This window comes from Mastacembelus armatus, chromosome 1 (genome assembly GCF_900324485.2).
Source record: "Mastacembelus armatus chromosome 1, fMasArm1.2, whole genome shotgun sequence".
NCBI classification, from domain to species: domain Eukaryota; kingdom Metazoa; phylum Chordata; class Actinopteri; order Synbranchiformes; family Mastacembelidae; genus Mastacembelus; species Mastacembelus armatus.
In genome coordinates, this window is record NC_046633.1 from 8,465,158 (window position 1) to 8,483,646 (window position 18,489).

General features: G+C 39.2%; 2 protein-coding genes across 4 annotated transcripts in view; one reads left to right on the forward strand and one right to left on the reverse strand.

Moving 5' to 3' along the window:
• On the forward strand, positions 1-17,773 carry prelid1b (PRELI domain containing 1b). Of its 3 annotated transcripts, XM_026303865.1 has the most exons (7): positions 1-136; positions 781-987; positions 2,558-2,783; positions 3,150-3,263; positions 3,559-3,637; positions 8,056-8,203; positions 17,758-17,773. In XM_026303865.1, exons 2-6 carry the CDS (start codon positions 896-898, stop codon positions 8,175-8,177), a joined length of 633 nt encoding a protein of 210 aa, XP_026159650.1. In that variant the 5' UTR covers positions 1-136; positions 781-895; the 3' UTR covers positions 8,178-8,203; positions 17,758-17,773. The 3 variants fall into 3 exon arrangements, with proteins under 3 accessions (XP_026159650.1, XP_026159649.1, XP_026159651.1); XM_026303864.1 differs by lacking the exon at positions 17,758-17,773 and having other exon boundaries at positions 8,056-10,278; XM_026303866.1 differs by lacking the exon at positions 17,758-17,773 and having other exon boundaries at positions 2-53; positions 8,056-10,278.
• Positions 12,077-18,489, reverse strand: part of mxd4 (MAX dimerization protein 4) — a 22,583-nt gene continuing 16,170 nt past the window's right edge. The window contains exons 5-6 of the mRNA XM_026303863.2: positions 16,982-17,144; positions 12,077-15,624 (exon numbers count right to left, since the gene is read on the reverse strand). Coding sequence (XP_026159648.1) covers positions 15,464-15,624; positions 16,982-17,144 — 324 coding nt within the window. The 3' untranslated portion in view covers positions 12,077-15,463. The remainder of the gene's footprint in view (positions 15,625-16,981; positions 17,145-18,489) is intronic.

Sequence of the window (18,489 nt, forward strand, 5' to 3'; positions counted from 1 at the left end):
CCACTTTCTTCTTCTCCTGTCACATGCAGCACCACGGATGTTATTAGCTAACGGTAATTACTTTATGGCCTAGGTATAACATGCGGACATTGTGCGGATATTTAGCAGCCTATTGTTTCGTTAGCAATAACACAAGGTAAAATTTGTTTTTTTTTGGTAGTCAAAAGCCTTTAAAACCTTTCGTTTCTCTCCACTCACTAGCTAGCCAGCTAACAAAACTTTGTGGTAGGCTAGCTGTAAAATGAATGAACTGCACAATAAGTAATATACGGACATAAAAATAACTAACGTACGAGTTGTTGTTCATTGCTATTAGTTTTTAGGACCTAACCAGCTATCGTTAGCTGTCCAGAGATCTAACATGTAATAATAATAATAATAAGCAGTTACGTAAACCATGGCTTCAGCTAACGGTATGTTATATTATGTTGAATGATATAACGTTAATGACAATAACAGTAAACTGGGGAGCGTTTCATGGATAAAAATGATCATTTCTGTTTATCTCAGCAAGTTAAGTACCTGCCAAAACCTCTTAGTTGGTAAATATTGAAAACATATCTTTCTATGGCTGTGTGGACACGTTTTGTGAGGACATTTTGGCCGGTCCTCACAGACGTGGTTTTAGGATTGGGGTTAGGGTTAGGGTCTAGAGAATGCATTATGTCTATGAGTGTCCTCACAACTATAATGAGACACGACTCTGTGTGTCTCTGTGTCTGTGTGTGTGTGTGTGTGTGTGTGTGTGTGTGTTTTGCTGATGGTTCTCCACTATTGCAGGGCTGTGCCAAACTTTGGATGGAGTCAGCATCCAAGTTGTCATTGGTTTGTGTTGTGACAGTGAGGGACCTCACAGGTCTGATTCCCAGACATCTTGCACATCAGCAAGAGGAGAATGGTCAAGTATTTCTGCAGTAACACTGACATCCAGAGCACGTGGGACCATGTTGTCTCTGCTTTCTGGCAGAGGTATCCAAACCCATTCAGGTATTGTAATATTATAGATGTTCTTTGTAAGGCAAAATTCCACATACGTCTTTGTGTTTTAGCTTTTTTGCGTTGTCTGAAAATATATAGCCTGGCTGGCAAGACCCACTCCCCTTTTTTAGTGAAAGAATGTAGGTCTGGACCTCCTGCACAGGAAGTCTTTTCCTCCAGCTTTAGATGAGCCAGGCCAGTAATGGCCGTTTGTCTGCAATGTAGTGGGCATTACGCTGCAGTCGTCCAAAGACATTTAAACAAATCTTGCACATACACACTAACTTGTACTTAATGTTGCACAATGCCAGTCCCAAGTCTGCAAATCTTTTGCTGTTTACTCTGTTCAAAAATACGCACAGAACTGGTGATAACACTGTGTATTCTCATGTTTTTTCAACAAAAACGACAACAGTCATTCACTATCTCTACTCTACCACACGCCATGTTGGATTAATGCTATGCTTGTTTGTTGGCCTTGCAAGCTTTGCCTGCATCATATCCTTCGTTCCTCTGATTGGTTTATTCTGTGTCCATTGTCCCACCCCAGGTATTCGATCTTAACCCATGAGATTCCAGACTAATTCTGTGTATAGGATAGAGAGTTAGTCTGGCTGGCCAGGCTAGAAAATATAACAAGAACCTACAATAAACCTGATCAATGTTATTTTTGAGTGTTTTTTTTTTTTTTTCCATAGCTACTGTTAAATTGATATTTCACAGGCTGCACTAACTTAAGTGAAACATGAAAAGGGACTTTTGTGGCCAAGTATGGTGACCCATACTCGGAATTTGTGCTCTGCATTTAACCCATCCCAAAGTGCACACACACAGCAGTGAACACACACCCAGAGCAGTGGGCAGGCATAGCTGCGGCGCCCGGGGAGCAGTTGGGGGTCCGGTGCCTTGTTCAAGGGTCTCACCTCAGTCATAGTGTTGAAGGTGGACAGGGCGCTGACTTTCCACTCCGCCCCACCGACAATTCCTGCCGGACCTGAGACTCGAACCCACAACTTTCGGGTTAAATATCCGAAAAATATGATTTAAAGTTGTTGCAATTGTTTGAAAGTTCTGATGAGTATCCTATTTATAGATTCACCCTGTCAAAGGTCCTTGTGCAGTTCTCATGATATACCACATCTTTACAATTTAAAGCATTTTACCAACATTTACAAGTCAACAGTCAATAGAGGAAGTCAATAGAGTACCTTTGACACAAAGCGAAGTTATTGGAGTATTTTTAGACCTTCAGGGATTGTTACTGTATTGACTTAGTAGTAGTAGTAGTAGGAGTGCATGGTTCTGTTGTACATTGTACAATATTCAGGACCCTTATAAAGGTTTTGATGTACAAAGCTTTTCATTTCTGAGCCTGAAAACAAAAAAGTACAATTACGTTTAGCAAATCTTTAATGATGTAGTCAGTCTGTTTTATTTGCTTTATGATTTTACCTTACAGAATCAAAGTTTCTGTAATATTACAGAAACATGACAGTGTACAAGTACCAACTTGTACTGATACTTAAAGTTAATAATAATGATCTGCCTGACACGTCAGTGTTTTTTTTGTGTCAACTAGCACCCATGTTCTCACAGAGGACGTTGTGTATCGGGAGGTAACTTCAGACCACCAGCTCCTCTCCAGACGACTCCTGATGAAGACCAATCGGCTACCTCGCTGGGCAGAGCGGTTCTTCCCTACTGGTATGTCTCGTTCTGTGTACATCATCGAGGACTCTATTGTCGACCCTGTCAACAGGAGCCTGACAACCTACACCTGGAACCTCAACCACACAACTCTCATGGTGAGATATTTGATTCTCTGTTTTGTTTTGTTTTTGTTATTAGTTATTGTTATTAGTTACATTTTTATTCACATGAGCGGCCACACAGTCCTACGAGTGCCCGATCGAGAGCCTGCTTAGTACTTGGATGGGATGCCACCTTGGAAGACCAGGGACCATTAGTCTTGGCGACTAAGGTTGCACAAGCCAGTGCGGTCTTAGTGGGTCCCAAGCCCGAGTAAATGAGGATGGTTGCATGAGGAAGGGCAAACGGCATTAAACTTGTGCCAAATTAATCATGCGGGTCAATTGATTTAGCTGCAGCGACCCTTGCCCTATGCCTTGCCCATAAACCTAACTTGCTGTCACTTTTCTCTCTCATATTAGTCAGTTGAGGAGCGTTGTGTTTTCCAAGACTCAGTGGAGCAGCCAGCCACCACCCAGCTGAAACGAGAAGCATGGATATCTTCAAGTGTTTATGGCTTCTCCAGACCTATTCAGGTACATTTAATCTCTTTCTGTATTAAGAAATTTTCCTTAGATTATCACCTACTGTTATCTGTTCTGTGTAGAAATATATATTTAAACTTCAATTTAAGTAGATGTATTCTTTTTACCAAGAAGAATGAAATTCACAGTTCTTTGTTCAAGTCCCTAGTTTAATTTCTGTGTTGTAGCCTAGGCAGCCAGGGCATGGGAGCTTGTGTGCAAGTGCCAACATTAGTAATAAATTATTGTCAAAAATAATAAACATTTCCCCCATGTAAAGCCATTTCTTGTTGTGTCTTAATGCTAGGAGTTTGGATTGGCCCGCTTCAAGAGCAACCAGGTGAAGGCCATGAAGGGGCTGGAATATGCACTGTCCAACCTACAGGGTATGTACACTTCACCAGCAGAAACAAGGAAAAAGTGCAAAGCAACAAGATACAAAGCAATTTATTTTTAATGGTTGTCATTTCTAGAAAGTATAAAACAAATTCAGGAAGTGAGGTTTACCTTCCTCAGAACATAAGCCTGTGACTTCCATTACACTTATTATTGTTTTTGATTTCATTTTTAAACATAGCTTTTACTCTAAATATATGACCAAACATCCATGAAACATTGTGTATAGTCATGAGATAAGTGTAAGTCAAAACTGAAGTTGCTTCTTCCCGACATTTAGCATTTGCTTTCCTAAGACCCCAAGACAACAAGACATTTTTTTCTTTTTAATTTACACAGAAGCAACTTGACTGTCACAGAGTAGTAGTGTTGTAATAAATTTGCATGAACTGGAAAGTTGTGTTACTTACAGGAAGAAACATGTTTTTGCATGTTTGTCTTAGAAACAGGTTAATTTAAGCACTAAAAGCAGCCTAAAGCCCTTGGTGGTCTTGCAGAGGGGAGCGAAACCATGACAGTTACAGTGACAAACAGCTTGGATTTCTGAATTTAGGCTCAGATAAAACAGTTTAGGTAGTCAGTGTTGGAGTACTATCATACTGTTCAGAAGGGTCACATGAAAAACACAAACCTACATTATTACTTAAGATGACAAAGTAGGGCAAAAACTTTGATAACCTTTCATTATTCTCTGGATTGAACAGTTATTTGTTTCATTCATAAGATGTCAGGACATGGTTAAAAAATAGCATCACAGTTTCCCAAACCCCAAAGTAACATATTCAAACAGTCTGTTTGCTCCAAACCAGTAGCCCAAAATATGAGATACAGTTTAAGATGATAGAACACTAAAAAAATCTGAAAGCACTGAAAAGCAGGGACACATGAACAGTTAAAAAAAAAAAAAAAGATTTCAAAGTTTGAGATTCTAATCACAGCCCTTTATCATGTGCAATATATATTTGATACTGAAAAAACTGTTTCTAGAGAAGGGTTTGGCTGACTTAAAAAGAAGGGAAAGTCAGTGCAACACAGAAGTGTGTTTTCAGCGAGAGACACTACATGGAAAATGTAGCTCCTTGTTTGGCAGTGGACCTTGACCGTTGAGATGTGTGTTGTGCTTCAAACTGTATTGTGCTGATGCAGCATACTAACACCTGAACAGACACTCTCCCATTATTGTGATTCTGTCCCACTGCTCCTTTGTTGATGGGACGGCAGGGATTGGCATCAGGCTGGGCGTTGTGGTAAGTATTTTGACAGTGGAGGATCCATCTGGCATCCTGGGGTGTTCCTAGGGTTGTCACATGATATATGTGGCATATGTGATGTACAAACCCCATTCAGTAGAGTAGCACATGTAGTGCCTCTTGCCCCATGTATGTTTATTTTGAAAAAGTCAGAGGGAAGAAACTCATTAGTACTAAAACCAAATAAAGTGACTCAAAATGAACCTAGTGTCAGCATAGTTGTTTACCCCAGTGTCATTTTTGTTTGAAATAAAACACATTACTACTCATGATCATTTGTAGGAGGAAAGTTAGTGACAGCAGTATTGTCCCTTTTTTTAAAAAACATAATGAATATTTTCTTGCTTTGCTGAAATACCAAACAGGTTATTTAGTATTACCACTATCCACATCAGAAAGGAAATTTGCCCATGATTTGGTGTTGTTTTTTTAAATTGTTAAATTTTGATCTTTTCACTTTTTCACGTTTCACATATTACATTTACAATAACTAAATAATATATTATCCAGTAGAGGCAAAGCTGAGTTTGAAAATAGTGTCACTTACCTTATATTGCCAGTGTATGGCAGTATAGTCAATAATAAGTGGTGGGGAACAGAGAGGATCTAAGCTGTTGTTTCTTTAACAGCTGTGGGGGGATGTTAACACTTATGTATCTGGTTGTTTGGCTGTTTTATATATTTTGAAGCACCCCACATACTCAGCCTTCCTCTGATCTCTTGCCGTGAATAAATTGTCAGTAAATTAGCATTGCTGCTATCAGCTGTTAGAAATGAGTAAAGCATGATGCATATTTATGAAGTAAGTTTCCTGCAGTTTTCGGAGAAGTCTAGTAATGCTAATCATGCCATCCGACTAGAGTTGCATTGCAGTTGACAGGTGATGTATCAAAGACATTTCAGTCAACATGGTCACTCAGATTATCACAGTATTGTCTCTGTCTCTACTGGACAAAAGCTGTTCAAAACCACTCTATAGAAAGTTCAACATGTTCATCCAATATTATTGATTGATTGATGTTTTTGCTGTTTGGCTTTTTTTTTTTTTTTTTTTTTTTTTTCAAGATTTCTGCAAACAGGTTTTTGTATATGAAGAGACTGATTTTCAGAACAAAATTTTGTATGCAAGAACAAAATAGTTAAATATGTGTATTGCTGTAAAAAATCTGCTTCATTTACACGAGAAGTAGTTGCATTACACTGACAATAATCCATATTATTATCTCTGACTGACCCGATAATAATTTTTCTTCATATTCAACACTTGATGTTATCAGTAGGTTAATGAGGTAAAGAACAAAGGTATTTTCATGTTTAATGATTTCAGCAGCTCATTGAGAGAGAAGCCAAGCATTGACTGAAAACAGCACTCAGAACAATCTGAACAACTAAAATGCAATCAAGATGAAATACTGATGTAACAGATTTAGACCTAGAGTTTGTTCAGGGATGAACAGCATTAGAGTGCCAGCAAGTCTTTAAAAATAGTTTTAAATGTCATAAATTAAATTTTACAAATGTCAGGGCTTACTGTTTGATCATCCTTGATTTTCAGTGTCTCCTTTACTTAAATTTTACTGACTGTAGTATTTGCAGGACTTTCATTTGTAAGGATCACAATCTGAAGATTTACACCTTAAAACCTATAACTAAGGAATATAGTAACTCTTGTGATATAAGTCTTATATGAACCTGATATACTGTGCTTACTACATGTCAATGTCCTGTATAGTTTTAATGCTAATATTCATTTCTAAAGTATATATTCAAGTGATAATTAGGCTGGCTGAGATCTTATATTGTAAGTAATATAAACCTGGCATAAACCTATTCATAACAACCCCTCATGACCTCGTATGACATTTTGCATGTTTTTTTTTTTTTTTCGTAATGCAAAGAATTACTTGACACAGACCAGTATTTTTGAACAAAATATCTGGGATAGCGCAGGACATGATGCACATGGACAGACAGAGAGACGTCCCACCTCGTTTTAAGACTTTAAGACTGTTTGTTTATTAAGATGAGACAAACTTAAACACATAAAATGCCCTTAACACTGTTGGTAATGTGACATAATATTAACCAGCAGAACATAGACAAAGGGAATGCAGGTGGACTGTTTTTTAAACTGTTTTTAGGTTAATCTGAGAGCAGACTTGATGCCCTAACACAGTCTATTAAGGAAATAATACAGAAGAAATCTACTCACCATTTGGCAGGAAAAGGAAATGTGGACTGTCAGTTTGATGAAAACAAGTGAAATCTCCTTTTGTAGTACATCAACTCTCAGCCAGTTTAATTTGGGTAAAATTGGCTGTGGTCGCCTCCCATTAAAACAAGATTTCTGTAGTTTATATGATGCCAGTGTAAGCAGATAAAGCATTTGTTTGCTTTGTTTTTGGTTCCTGTGTATTCCCAAGATCCACTCCCTCCTGTTATTATCAGACTCCAAACTTGTGAGGACGTTTCTCAGTCTGCCAACGTACAACCACCCTACCAGGAAAAACACTTCTGCTCTATCTGCTGCTTTGATTAAAAAGAATGTGAAAGTGAAGAAACTGGCTCATCCCAGGTGTGTTTCTCTCTCACAGTTTAGGGACTGTGCTCTCTTGTGTTGTATATTGTGACTGAGGTTGTTGTTCACAGTTTGAAGGTTCACAGCAAGTTCATATATACAGATAGACTGCATCCCATGGCGCAGAATCCAATGTGAAACACTTCGTAACATCTTTCAAAAACATTTGTGTTTTTAATGGAAGGTCCATAATAATTTCGGTTTTGTCACGTTTCCATCAGGCATGCAATGAAATAAAGCACATTTAAGTAAGGTATATCTTTTTGAAAATGTGAAGGTAATTTAACATGTTGGTCTTATAATTGAATAACCACTTGAGTTGGTACAGCATCCCATCTGAGACACTTTGGCATCACTGATGCAACTTGTAAGAGTCTTGAAGTGATACGGTTCAGCTGCCAAGTATTGCAGAAGCAGTGGTTCTTTCCATACTTGCTATGACTGAATAACGCCATAAGGAACTCTAAACGTCACCGATTTCTGAATGACAAAGACTTACCTTTGACAGCTTTATGAGACCAGCAGTTTTCCATGTGTGAAAATGTGTGATGTCTTCATTGTCTACACTCTGGTCTCACAGGAGAGGCACCCCAGCGGCTGCTCAGGGACACAGTGAAGGACGCTTCAGAGAAGGCCAGAGAAGCAGCCAAGAGCCTGGCTTCAGCTGCTACCGTCCCACAGAAACCCCAGCAGTACGTCTGACTGGACCATGTGTGAATACCATGCAGGTGACGTGACCTCAGCAGAAAGCCTTTTGATCATCTCGACTAGACTGAAGTTTTTCCTGAAATCTCACTGATCGCTGTTTGTTCTTTTTTCTATCATGTGAATCGTCTTCTGTCAGATTAGCTCAGTTTTCTACAGTTAAAGACTTTTACTTGTTTTTTCTGCTCTCAGCTGTCTTTTGTTTCCCTCTCATTTTTTAGTGTATCTCAGGTCTTGAGCCTTTGTAGGAAATCACCTTTTAATGCTGTAACTGCATCAGGTGTAAAATGCAAAATGGTTGCCCCTCTGTGGGGCTAATTATTTAATCTTATAAATTTAGAAGACTGTTAAGTAATTATGTATTGATAATTGATATGTGCTTTTCTTGTACAACGATAATCTTCTCAATTAGTTTGAGTTGGGTTTATCACTTTTTTTCAGTAATTCAAGTAATTGAATAGCAAAGAAAATAAGTGAACCCTTTAGAACAGGGGTCTCTAAACTCCAGCCATCGAGGGCCACTGTCCTGCTTGTTTTCCAACTATCCCTGCCCTTGCAGCTTCTGATTGGCTGAACACACCCGATCCAGGTAATCAGCAGTGGGTATGTGCTTTAGAATTACATGCATTTATATTTAAATTTGACTTAAAATATGGTCAGTTCTTCTTCTAAGTTATAATTATAAACAAACATAATTATGAACAGTGTTGTAACTATCCCACTAAAACTCAATATTGTATTGTTGTCCAAACTGAAAACATCATTTAAGCATTCACAGTGGAAGTAGTTGGAAGAAGTATAGAAATTCTTAAGACACTATCAAAAGAAACTAGCTGGAGTCCAATCAGTAAAACCAGATTAGAGGTGTGGGTTAGAGATATAACACATCAATTTGCTGTTCAAATCTTCTGTCAATCGATTACACTAATGTTGACTTATTTAGGATTATATTGATAATAATCTTTATTTATGCACCACCTTTAAAAACAAAGTTTACAAAGTGGTTTGACAGCAAATAAAGTAAATATCACAGATATATCTCAGAGCCAAACCTAAGTGTTTCAGTGAAGTGGAAGGACACATTGTGCCTCTGGATTATATGAGGACAAACATAGAGCACTTCTTAAGTGTTAAGAAGGCCAGTGCAAACCAACATGAGAACATCATCACAGAGGTGAAGCACAGTGGAGGGAACATCTTGCTTTGCCATCTCAATTCCTGGACAGAATGTCCTCAAACCAAGCAGTTCAATTGTCCAGATATGTAGGTGTTCTTAAGGTTATTGCTGCCACTAAATCCAAGGACTGACCTACTTTGTCCAACAACACTGTGAACATTTGAAGACATAATAAATTATAAGCGTTTGTGTGTTAATAACTTGTCTATAGTTCTGACTTAGATGAAGATCAGATCACATTTTATGACCAACTAATGTAGTGACGTATTTTTTGCCATTGCACATTGTACTGTTTTTACTTTGGTTATTGATGCAGCCTTAAGTTCACGTTAGACAAAATCATGATACTGTGACTGTATAGTTTTAATTTCAAATAAGCAAAGAAGGACAAGGAAGGGGATATTTAAATACTCATTTATTTACAGTTGTTTTTCTTATGACTTGGTTTGAGACAGTAATAAACCTACTTTCAAACACATAAATACAACACACATAATATCAATGTTTTCTGTAGTACAGTGCATGTATTACGGTAGTACGGTCATGCACAGATTTACTCTGTAACGTGATTAGACTTTAACTGTGTAAATGAGAGGTAATTTCACGTCATTTTAATCTGCCTGTTGGTATGATACTTTACCACTGATGAACATGTAGTTAACTTTTCAATGATTGCATTCCCTGTAAGGTGCAATTGACCTCATTTTTCTGCAGCAAGACTTGAATTATAGTTAAATAACTTGTGAAGTCTTTTGAATGATTATTTGGCATTAAGCCTTTGTAATATTGAATTTTAGCTAGAATCCACTGGACTTTCTGTTAAAGATGTTTTGCAACACATCCAAAAATATTTTCAGATTCTACATTTTAAACTCCAGTGTTTTGTTTTATCTTTATTAAATTAAGCTTTAATGAGTTATTGATTTACTTGTATTTTTGTTGTTTTCTTCTGTTAACTTTTCTCTCTGTTGTAATGGAAACAAAAGATGAACTCTAACCTTTAAAAGCTAGTTAATATTCCAAACTACAGATCAGTTTCACAGCTGCACAAACCAAACAGGAAACCCCATAACACTTAAACATCTTTTATCTGCATATTCCTGCTGCTTTGTTCAGTTGGAGGTTGTCAAACTGCTCTGTTTCTCCCTCACTAAGCAACTTGTCTAGTAAGTAATGTATCAAAAACCATTTAAACCATTTTAGGGCAATAATGAGGCAATGCCAGCTTTATTTATAAAACATTTTAATTATATTACAATGAGAGAATACACAATACCTTCAAGTGTTTGCTAAAACGTAGCTAGCACCAGGTACTCGTGCACACACACTCACACACGCACAAAAAAAAAAAAAGAAACTTATATAACATCTTCTGAATGCATATTACACATTCGCTAAAAAGGAACATATTCACAGGTCTCTGGCACAGAACTCTCCCTACTCTGCACAGTATGTCAGCCCAGGCAACCCCCACACCTCCCAACATCCTCCTCCCAAGTCAGTCCCTGCCAGCACACCCTCTCAGCATCTGGGTTCTTGTGGGAAGAAAAGATGAACCATAATGCTGTTGTGACACCCCTCAAGTCTTCTCATGAACACAGATCTACAGTGTCACCTGATACATAAAGGTTAAAAAAGAAAAAAAAGGAGTAGATACATAAAGGGGTACATAAAGCAGAAACGTGACCTAAAGCCAGAAAATAGCTAAAGCTATTCATCTGGAATTACATAAAAGGAATTCTTGCTAATTGTTCAGCATGGAAGATTTAAAAGTGACTATTTGTTTGGCAGGAATAATATTTTCTGGAAGTTACTGTGTCGATTTTATGAGCACCATTAGTCGACAGGCTACAGGATAAGAAGGTGGGTTTTTTTGTGTGCAGTTTTCTGCTTTGACCCTGCTCTTGGTGCAGCCTGTCCCTTGTCTGTGCTTCACCCTGATTTCATCCCACCGACTCTCTGTCTCTGCCTGCTGATGTCTCCAAACATCACATCGTGCGGCTGTGATCATAGAAAACCCAACACCCTCCAGTAAATCTCTGTGCAACAGCAACATGAAAGCAAATATCAAACCTTGTCTGCACTTGCTCTGAAGTCAACAGTTTTTCAAAATGAGTCCCCGTCTCTGACTCGGAAATGGCGCTTTGATGTTAATCAGAGTTCAATGACAAGCCCCATCAACATGTTGCCATGAGAAAGGAAGAGGTACCATCAGCTCCTCAAGGGGTTACAAATGTGAAAAACTGTGACTTCATTTAATTCTTAATTGGTACAATCTCTTTTTTTTTTTTTAAGAAAATAAGTTTTTCCAAGGCACATCATTAAAAGAATTTCCATAAACACTATCCATCCATCATTCAAACTAAATGTTATCACATCCAGTCAACTGCTCAAAAGTCACTCATATGAGTGTTGTGCCATGTACATTTTTCAATGATGCCACTGAAAAATTATAATCTCTTATCTGGCCCTCAGTTCATCCCATTCACTCTGTCTTTATATTACTTTTCTTACTGGGAGGTTCTGTGCAAGAGAATAATGTTATGCCATTGACATGGTTTGCTAAGTTGTTCATTTGACCAACAAAACTGAAAAAGGACATTTTTGCTACAAACAGTCATGTACAAATCCTTTGACATGAATGTAAACTCTCAATGACAAAAAAAAAAACAGCTTTTCCAAAAATGTTTTTCTTTTTCATCTCTAGGTTTTTTGTTAGTTTTTTTATTTTGCCCTCCTGCAGTGTATGGAGAGAGTGCAGATAGGAGGTACAATTCATCAAAACAAAATAAGAATTGGTCATCGAAAAATGCACCACAGACTCAAAAGCAAAACCACCTGCTTGTCTTAAAAACCCTGCCTGCCCACCCTCGCTCAGAAAAGCACAAGATGGTAATATTGCTGTGTGTCAAGAGGTCCCCTGATCAATGGGTAACACTATTTTTGGGGCGAACAACTGGGAGCACAGAGGATAACACCTTAAGCTGCCATCGATTGGATTAATCTTTTATCGCTCCTCTCCCAGTGACTCCCACTTAACAAACACATAAATCAACATACAATAATAGTTAAATGACAAAAAAAAAAAAAAAAGATAAAACATGCTTCAAGCCCAGAAGTTCTGATCCCCATTGATGGCCATTTGGGGCGATTGGCAGCTGCCATGAGAGTTTACCAGTGTGTGATTTTTTTTTTTTCTTTCTTTCTTTTTTTTTTTCCTTTTGTGACAAGAGACGGCACTGGCAGACAGGTGGGGGACAAGAGGGCTGGGAGTGCCTGTACAGGTTGTAGTACAACAGTGGCTTCTCAGTAAAGACTGAAAGGGCTTTCATTTGAATTTGTATTTATAATGAGGTCTTCTCTTCACGCGCCCCTTGCTCTTAAGCGTTTTGGCATGGTAAGGGATGAACCTTTCAGCCCTGCCAGAGGTGAAGACGAGGAAGACAGATGACAGAGGGGCCTGAGCAGGTACTGAGGGTTAGAGAGGTGGGAGGAAGGGGAAGAGGAAGATGAGGTTGAATGCTCACCAAGGCACAGAATGATAGCAGGAGTGTCACCCATGGGAGAGGGAGCCGGTGTATCAGCTCCCCTGTCCCCACTCTCCCTTCAACAAGCCTGGCCTCCTGTGTGTCTGTCTCTCATATGTATACATACACATACACACACACAAAATTACATATTTAATCTTGTGTTTGTGTGTGTGTGTGTATATATTTATATTTTTTTTATATATATATATATATAGAGAGAGAGAGAGATATATATAGATATACTCACTTGGAACATTTAGGAAAATATAATACAAAATTTAATACAAGAAATATAGACTACACTGTCTAATATCACCTTTAGTGACAGTTAGCTTCTTTTGTATGCATGTTTTTGTTTTCTTTTAAGCCTTTTGTAGTTTTTTTTTTTTTTTTTTTAAATTTTTGTTTTGTGTTTTTTTTTTTGGTCAGACCTGCCACGGTGACCGGCCCTTTTCCCCTTTTTGTTTCTGAAGTGTTGGGATGCCAAGCTCTAAAGACTGCCAGAGACTGAGGTCTAATGATTATTAAAACGATCAGAGAGCGAAAGAAGCACCTCCTCCGTCAACAGTGGCTAATAAGTGCATATGCTTCCGAAATAGGTAACATTTAGCAGGGGGAGCAAACAGGATCATTAGTCTTGTTATAGAAATTCTAAGTTCAGCTGAATGCGATTAGTTTTCTAAGTTAGCTAAATGAGCACCCGCTACAGAGAACAAATGATTAAAGCTGGTCCTTATTTTTTTTTACTTTTTTTTTTTTTTTTTTTCATTTCCACATTTGCAGCTTTGACTTGTTAATCAGAGCAGAAAAGAAAAATCACACATGAACGCCACTTAAAAAAGTAACAGAGCTGTAGAGAAATGCTAATTCTGGGTAGATGTCCTCATGGGCAAGGAGAAGGATCCATTAGTGAAAAAGAAAAAGGAAGCCTCCTCCCTTTTTCTGTAGGTCCATTCTGTAGTCACCCACTTGCCATCTACACAAAAGTCTCCCATAACACCTCCTGGTCCACCAGAATCATTGAAACACTCCGAGGAAGCACCTGCCTCTTGACTTATTGCTACATCAATTAGCTACTGAGAAAGGAAACAAGATTTTAGTCAATCTTTAAGGAATAGAGTTTTAGTTGTGAGGCAACTCCTTTTTTTTATTTGAGATAGTAGTCCATCCACACCATAGGGTGGTACAGTGTAGTGGTCAGTAGTGTGGAGTAGTGGTTAGGCAAACCAACCAGAGGGAGACACAAGGGTTTGGGCAGTAACTGTACATCTATTTACATTCTTTCTTCCCTGCTACGGCTCTGTGACTTTTTCAGTTTGTCTTTCTCAAACATTGCCCACATTTGGTCATGAAAATGTAGTTATGTACAAAAGTCCTGTTTTATGTAGGTCACACACTCGCAGAAGCACATCTTCATACTGACAGCACTTCAAAAAAGAGGAAAAAAAAATTAAAGCACTAGTTTGACATTTAGGGAAATGTGCTCATTAGCTTTCTTGGCAAGAGTCAGATGAGACAGAGCGATGGCACTCTCAGGCAGGCAGCAGCCATTGAGCTTAGCTTAGCACACAGACAGGAAACTGGGGAAACAGCTTGCCTGGCTCTGTTCACAGCTAAAAAAAAATCGTCTGGCTCCAGGGTCCTCTAAAAATCACAATATATGTTACTTGTTTACAGAAAAAAAAAACCTTTAAACAGTGACTGGACAATTTTACACTTTGTGTATGAACTAGATAAAGAAGATATAACAGGTTAAGATATGAGAGTGATATTAATTGCCTCATTGAACCACTGGCAAGAAGAAGAATGAGTATTCCCTAAAGTGTCAAACTATTCCTTTATATATTGACCAGTTTCAGCTGTCAGACGTTTCATGGAACATGCAGGAAATTTGCAATAGGTCCTGTTTTAGATCCAATTTTATCTCTTATTTTGGTAAGGAAGATACTGTATTATGAACATAACCTTCGAGGGTCCATTGTTGCATATATTGCAGAACAAACAGATGTGCTTATCGATACCTAGTGCAAAGCCTTGTCTGTGTATTATTGCCACAAGATGACATGAAGCTTATATTTTGTGTTTGACTGCTCCCTCACTTGGGTTCTTTTTTCTCCTACACATACACACATAAACATGCACACACACATACACACGTTACAAAATGCTGATTAACAAGTCAAAGCTGTCCACCAACCACAGAAGTTGCTGATAAAAACCACAAACTCTGCTCTGCTCGCTCTGAGCCTGCAGCAAAACACTAGGTACGTGAGTTTGAGGGTGGTGGGAGGGCAGGGTGTGTCAGGAGGGACAGGTTCAGGCAGGATGTTGTAGGGTGAGGTAGGGTCAGTGGTTGGGGAAAGCGGGGGGGGTCAGGAAAGCTTGAGTCATTTTTTTAGCCCCATGTGCTTCCGGGGAGAAGCGGGAAAAGAGGAAGGTGGTACTTCTGTTGTGCATTTGGGGCTGATGTAGGTAGTGGGCGGCGTTGGCATTTGTAAATGCTCAGGGTAGGTAGGGTAATGGGGAGGCGAACACAGGTGAGGAAGCTGGTTAGGAGATGGATGGCCGCATGACGTCTAACAGTGGTGCGGCTGCAGTCTGTGGGAATGTGTGGCTGTGTAGCTGGTATCGCTAGAGCTGCTCTGGAGGCTGTAGTGGTCTTCCTCCTCCCCATCACTGACACTGTCCACGCTGTCTGCCTCAACAGGGGTGAACTCCATGCCCTCAATATCCACCTCTGCATGCAAACACAGAAGAAAAAACACAGTTATTTTCAGTAGTGTTTAAAAACAGAGCAAGAGAGAGGAAACTGTTTGTTTGCACCCAACCGTGAGCATATTTATTAGGGGAGCCTGCTGCGCCTGTGGATTAAACCCAGATTTAGGCTGCCATTAACTCTGGGCAAACAGGGAGATCTTTGTACTCCCACAGCTAATCCCCATCCATTGATAAACAACTGCATGTGTGTCTACCTCATCCAGGATTAGTAAACATACAGCACAAAAATCTGAATCAGCCACTCTGTGACACTGGTGAGAAGCAGATGCGTCTTTCAGCACAGGTTGTGTTCGAAAAGGACTACAACATGTGGTTCGACCACATTGTGCTGAAGTATTAATGGCTGTTCAGAATGGCCGAACTCGAAGGCATGGAAAACGTCTGCCATCGGGGGGCGGGGGGAGACAAAAAATGGTTTAAGTATAGGGATAAGGACACACACTCACAAGCAGGCTCTTCTGCAAGTCACTCATAGTGTTGCAGTCAGTTGTAAACATGAAGGAATGGAACAAGAGCTCTTGAGAGAGAAGTTCAGTCTGCCACATTTCCCACTTCCACACAGCTGGACAGCTGCCAGAGAAATGGGCTTGACTGTCACTATCAGTTTCCGGAAGTTACAGAAACGATCCAAGGGTGTTTTACATTCTCCTTTGACCTTCTGGAAAGCACTTCTGCTGGAGTATATTCAAAGCTCATGCTGGGGTTTCAGGATAATGCATTCAAACAGAACCAGCAGTGGTTGACAAAAGTAATGTTCTTAGCCTTGACAGATTACTGCCTGTATTTATGTAATTTCTGTAGCTGGAACATGACAAAGCTGCTGAGCTGCTACAGCCTGCGCCAGTACACAGTTAGGCCACATGACATGAAATCTCCCACCACCAATAGCTGAAGAGAAGATACAGAATTCTGCAGTCTGGGGCATTAACCTTAGCCAGGGCTAAGTTTCGTCTGGAATACAGTGTGGCTCAGAGTTAACCAGGGAACAGCCAAACAGGTCTGACTGGGCTACATGTGGGTGAAAGCAACACAAGCGTTGCATTAAGCAGCTCCCTGCAAACAGATGTACACATAGCTTGAAGGTATACAGCATACTTGTCAAGACCAGTCTGAGCCACACCGTACTTTGGCCATTATTGATTTGCATTAAATGTGGAGGTGATCAATCATAAATCCCGGAAATGTACAGTATAGTTGCACATTAGCCAGAAGCTCAGAATGAAAAGGTAATATACTGCAGTCTAACCAGACAGGGGCTCTATAGTGAGTTGATCCCTGTTATTGTACCACTGGTTTACTTTTTAATGCCAGTGTACCTTGCTCAGAGTCGGTGGAGATGGTAGAGCCCATGCTGTCAGTGCGAATGCGCTCAACAGAACCCGACACAGAGAGCTGCTCCAGGCGGCGTTTGAGGTAGCGGTGCTCTCTCTGCAGCTGCTCCTTCATGTTTAAAGCCTTCCTGTCCTGTTCCTCCAGCTTCTGCAGGGACACAAAAAAAAATACTTCCAATCAGTCATAATATTTGTTCGACCCGAAATACACCTCCATCTTTAGTCCCTTTAAACTGTATACTATACAAATATTATTTATTTATTTTACTCACACCACTGAAATAAAGAACGGCCCCCCCAGAATGTCACAATGGGTCTAGTTTGGTCTATGTTTTTCAATCCTTCACAACAGCCAACACAAATAATTCATAAAAAAATCCCAGTGTGGCCTTACAGGAGCTGCCTAAAAAAGGCACACAATGAATTCACGTTTACTCAAGTGTTTGAATATTTTTGAGTATTTGACGTTCATATTTTATCAGACAGGCACACCACATACTACACATCTAGAAATACAATAAACACAAATAAGGCCAACAACATTAAGCTACCTACAGATGTTCAAAGTCTGACTACGTAACACTATCCTTTTTACAATATTTTTATAGAAATATACATTTTTTCCCTATATGACTGATTGTTGTATTATTTTAGAAAAGCATTTGTATAGTGTACAATTTCGATTCAAGCTATATACAGATTGCGTATGATGTTATCACATGTAACTGTTAAAACCAGCTTTGTTTTCTGCTGCCATTCAGATCTCTGGCAAGGTTACAACAAAGGTGCATTTAACAACGCTTCAACATATAATGTGGAAATGGCCGATTGACTGTGTGACATTTGCAGGTTAGAAAGCAAAAATAAACATAAACTCCTGTCAAATTTTGACTGTGTTGGTTTAGAGTTCGCACTAATTTGCACATGAAAGTTTTCGGTGGTGAATCAAAGCAAAGTGGTGAACACGTGGCCCTCTGCAATACGAGAAGATAGAAGACAATGACGAGAATTAACGTAGGTCGTCTGAGCAGAGAGGACATGCATGATAAACAGGAAATGAAGGGTTAAACTTGCTACGTCTGAATTTTCCACCAACCACACTGTTGCTGCTTGTACACAACATCAGTACAGCGTGTCCTAAACTGTCCTTTTGTAGCTCATTTCAGGTTAGGAACAAAAAAGCATTCTGAGAGCACTGATGTCTTTAGTTTTATAAGGCCTTCTGTGTCTTGCTACATACTTTGTTTTTTCTTTTTTTTTTTTTTTTTTCAAGTATCTTTTATACCCCTGGGTGTGTGGGCGTGTGTATGAGCTGAAACAGTTAATGAACCATGGAGGACAAGTCGGTTTTAAACAAACCAGACAGTTATCTCTTTTCACATATCTGAAGATCAGCCATTAAATGTCCTGTATATTCCACTTTGTTGGCTTATTTGTATTTTTTTCTCTTTTCAGTCCTGGGAGTATTTTTGTTTTTCTTGCAGGCTCTGGTC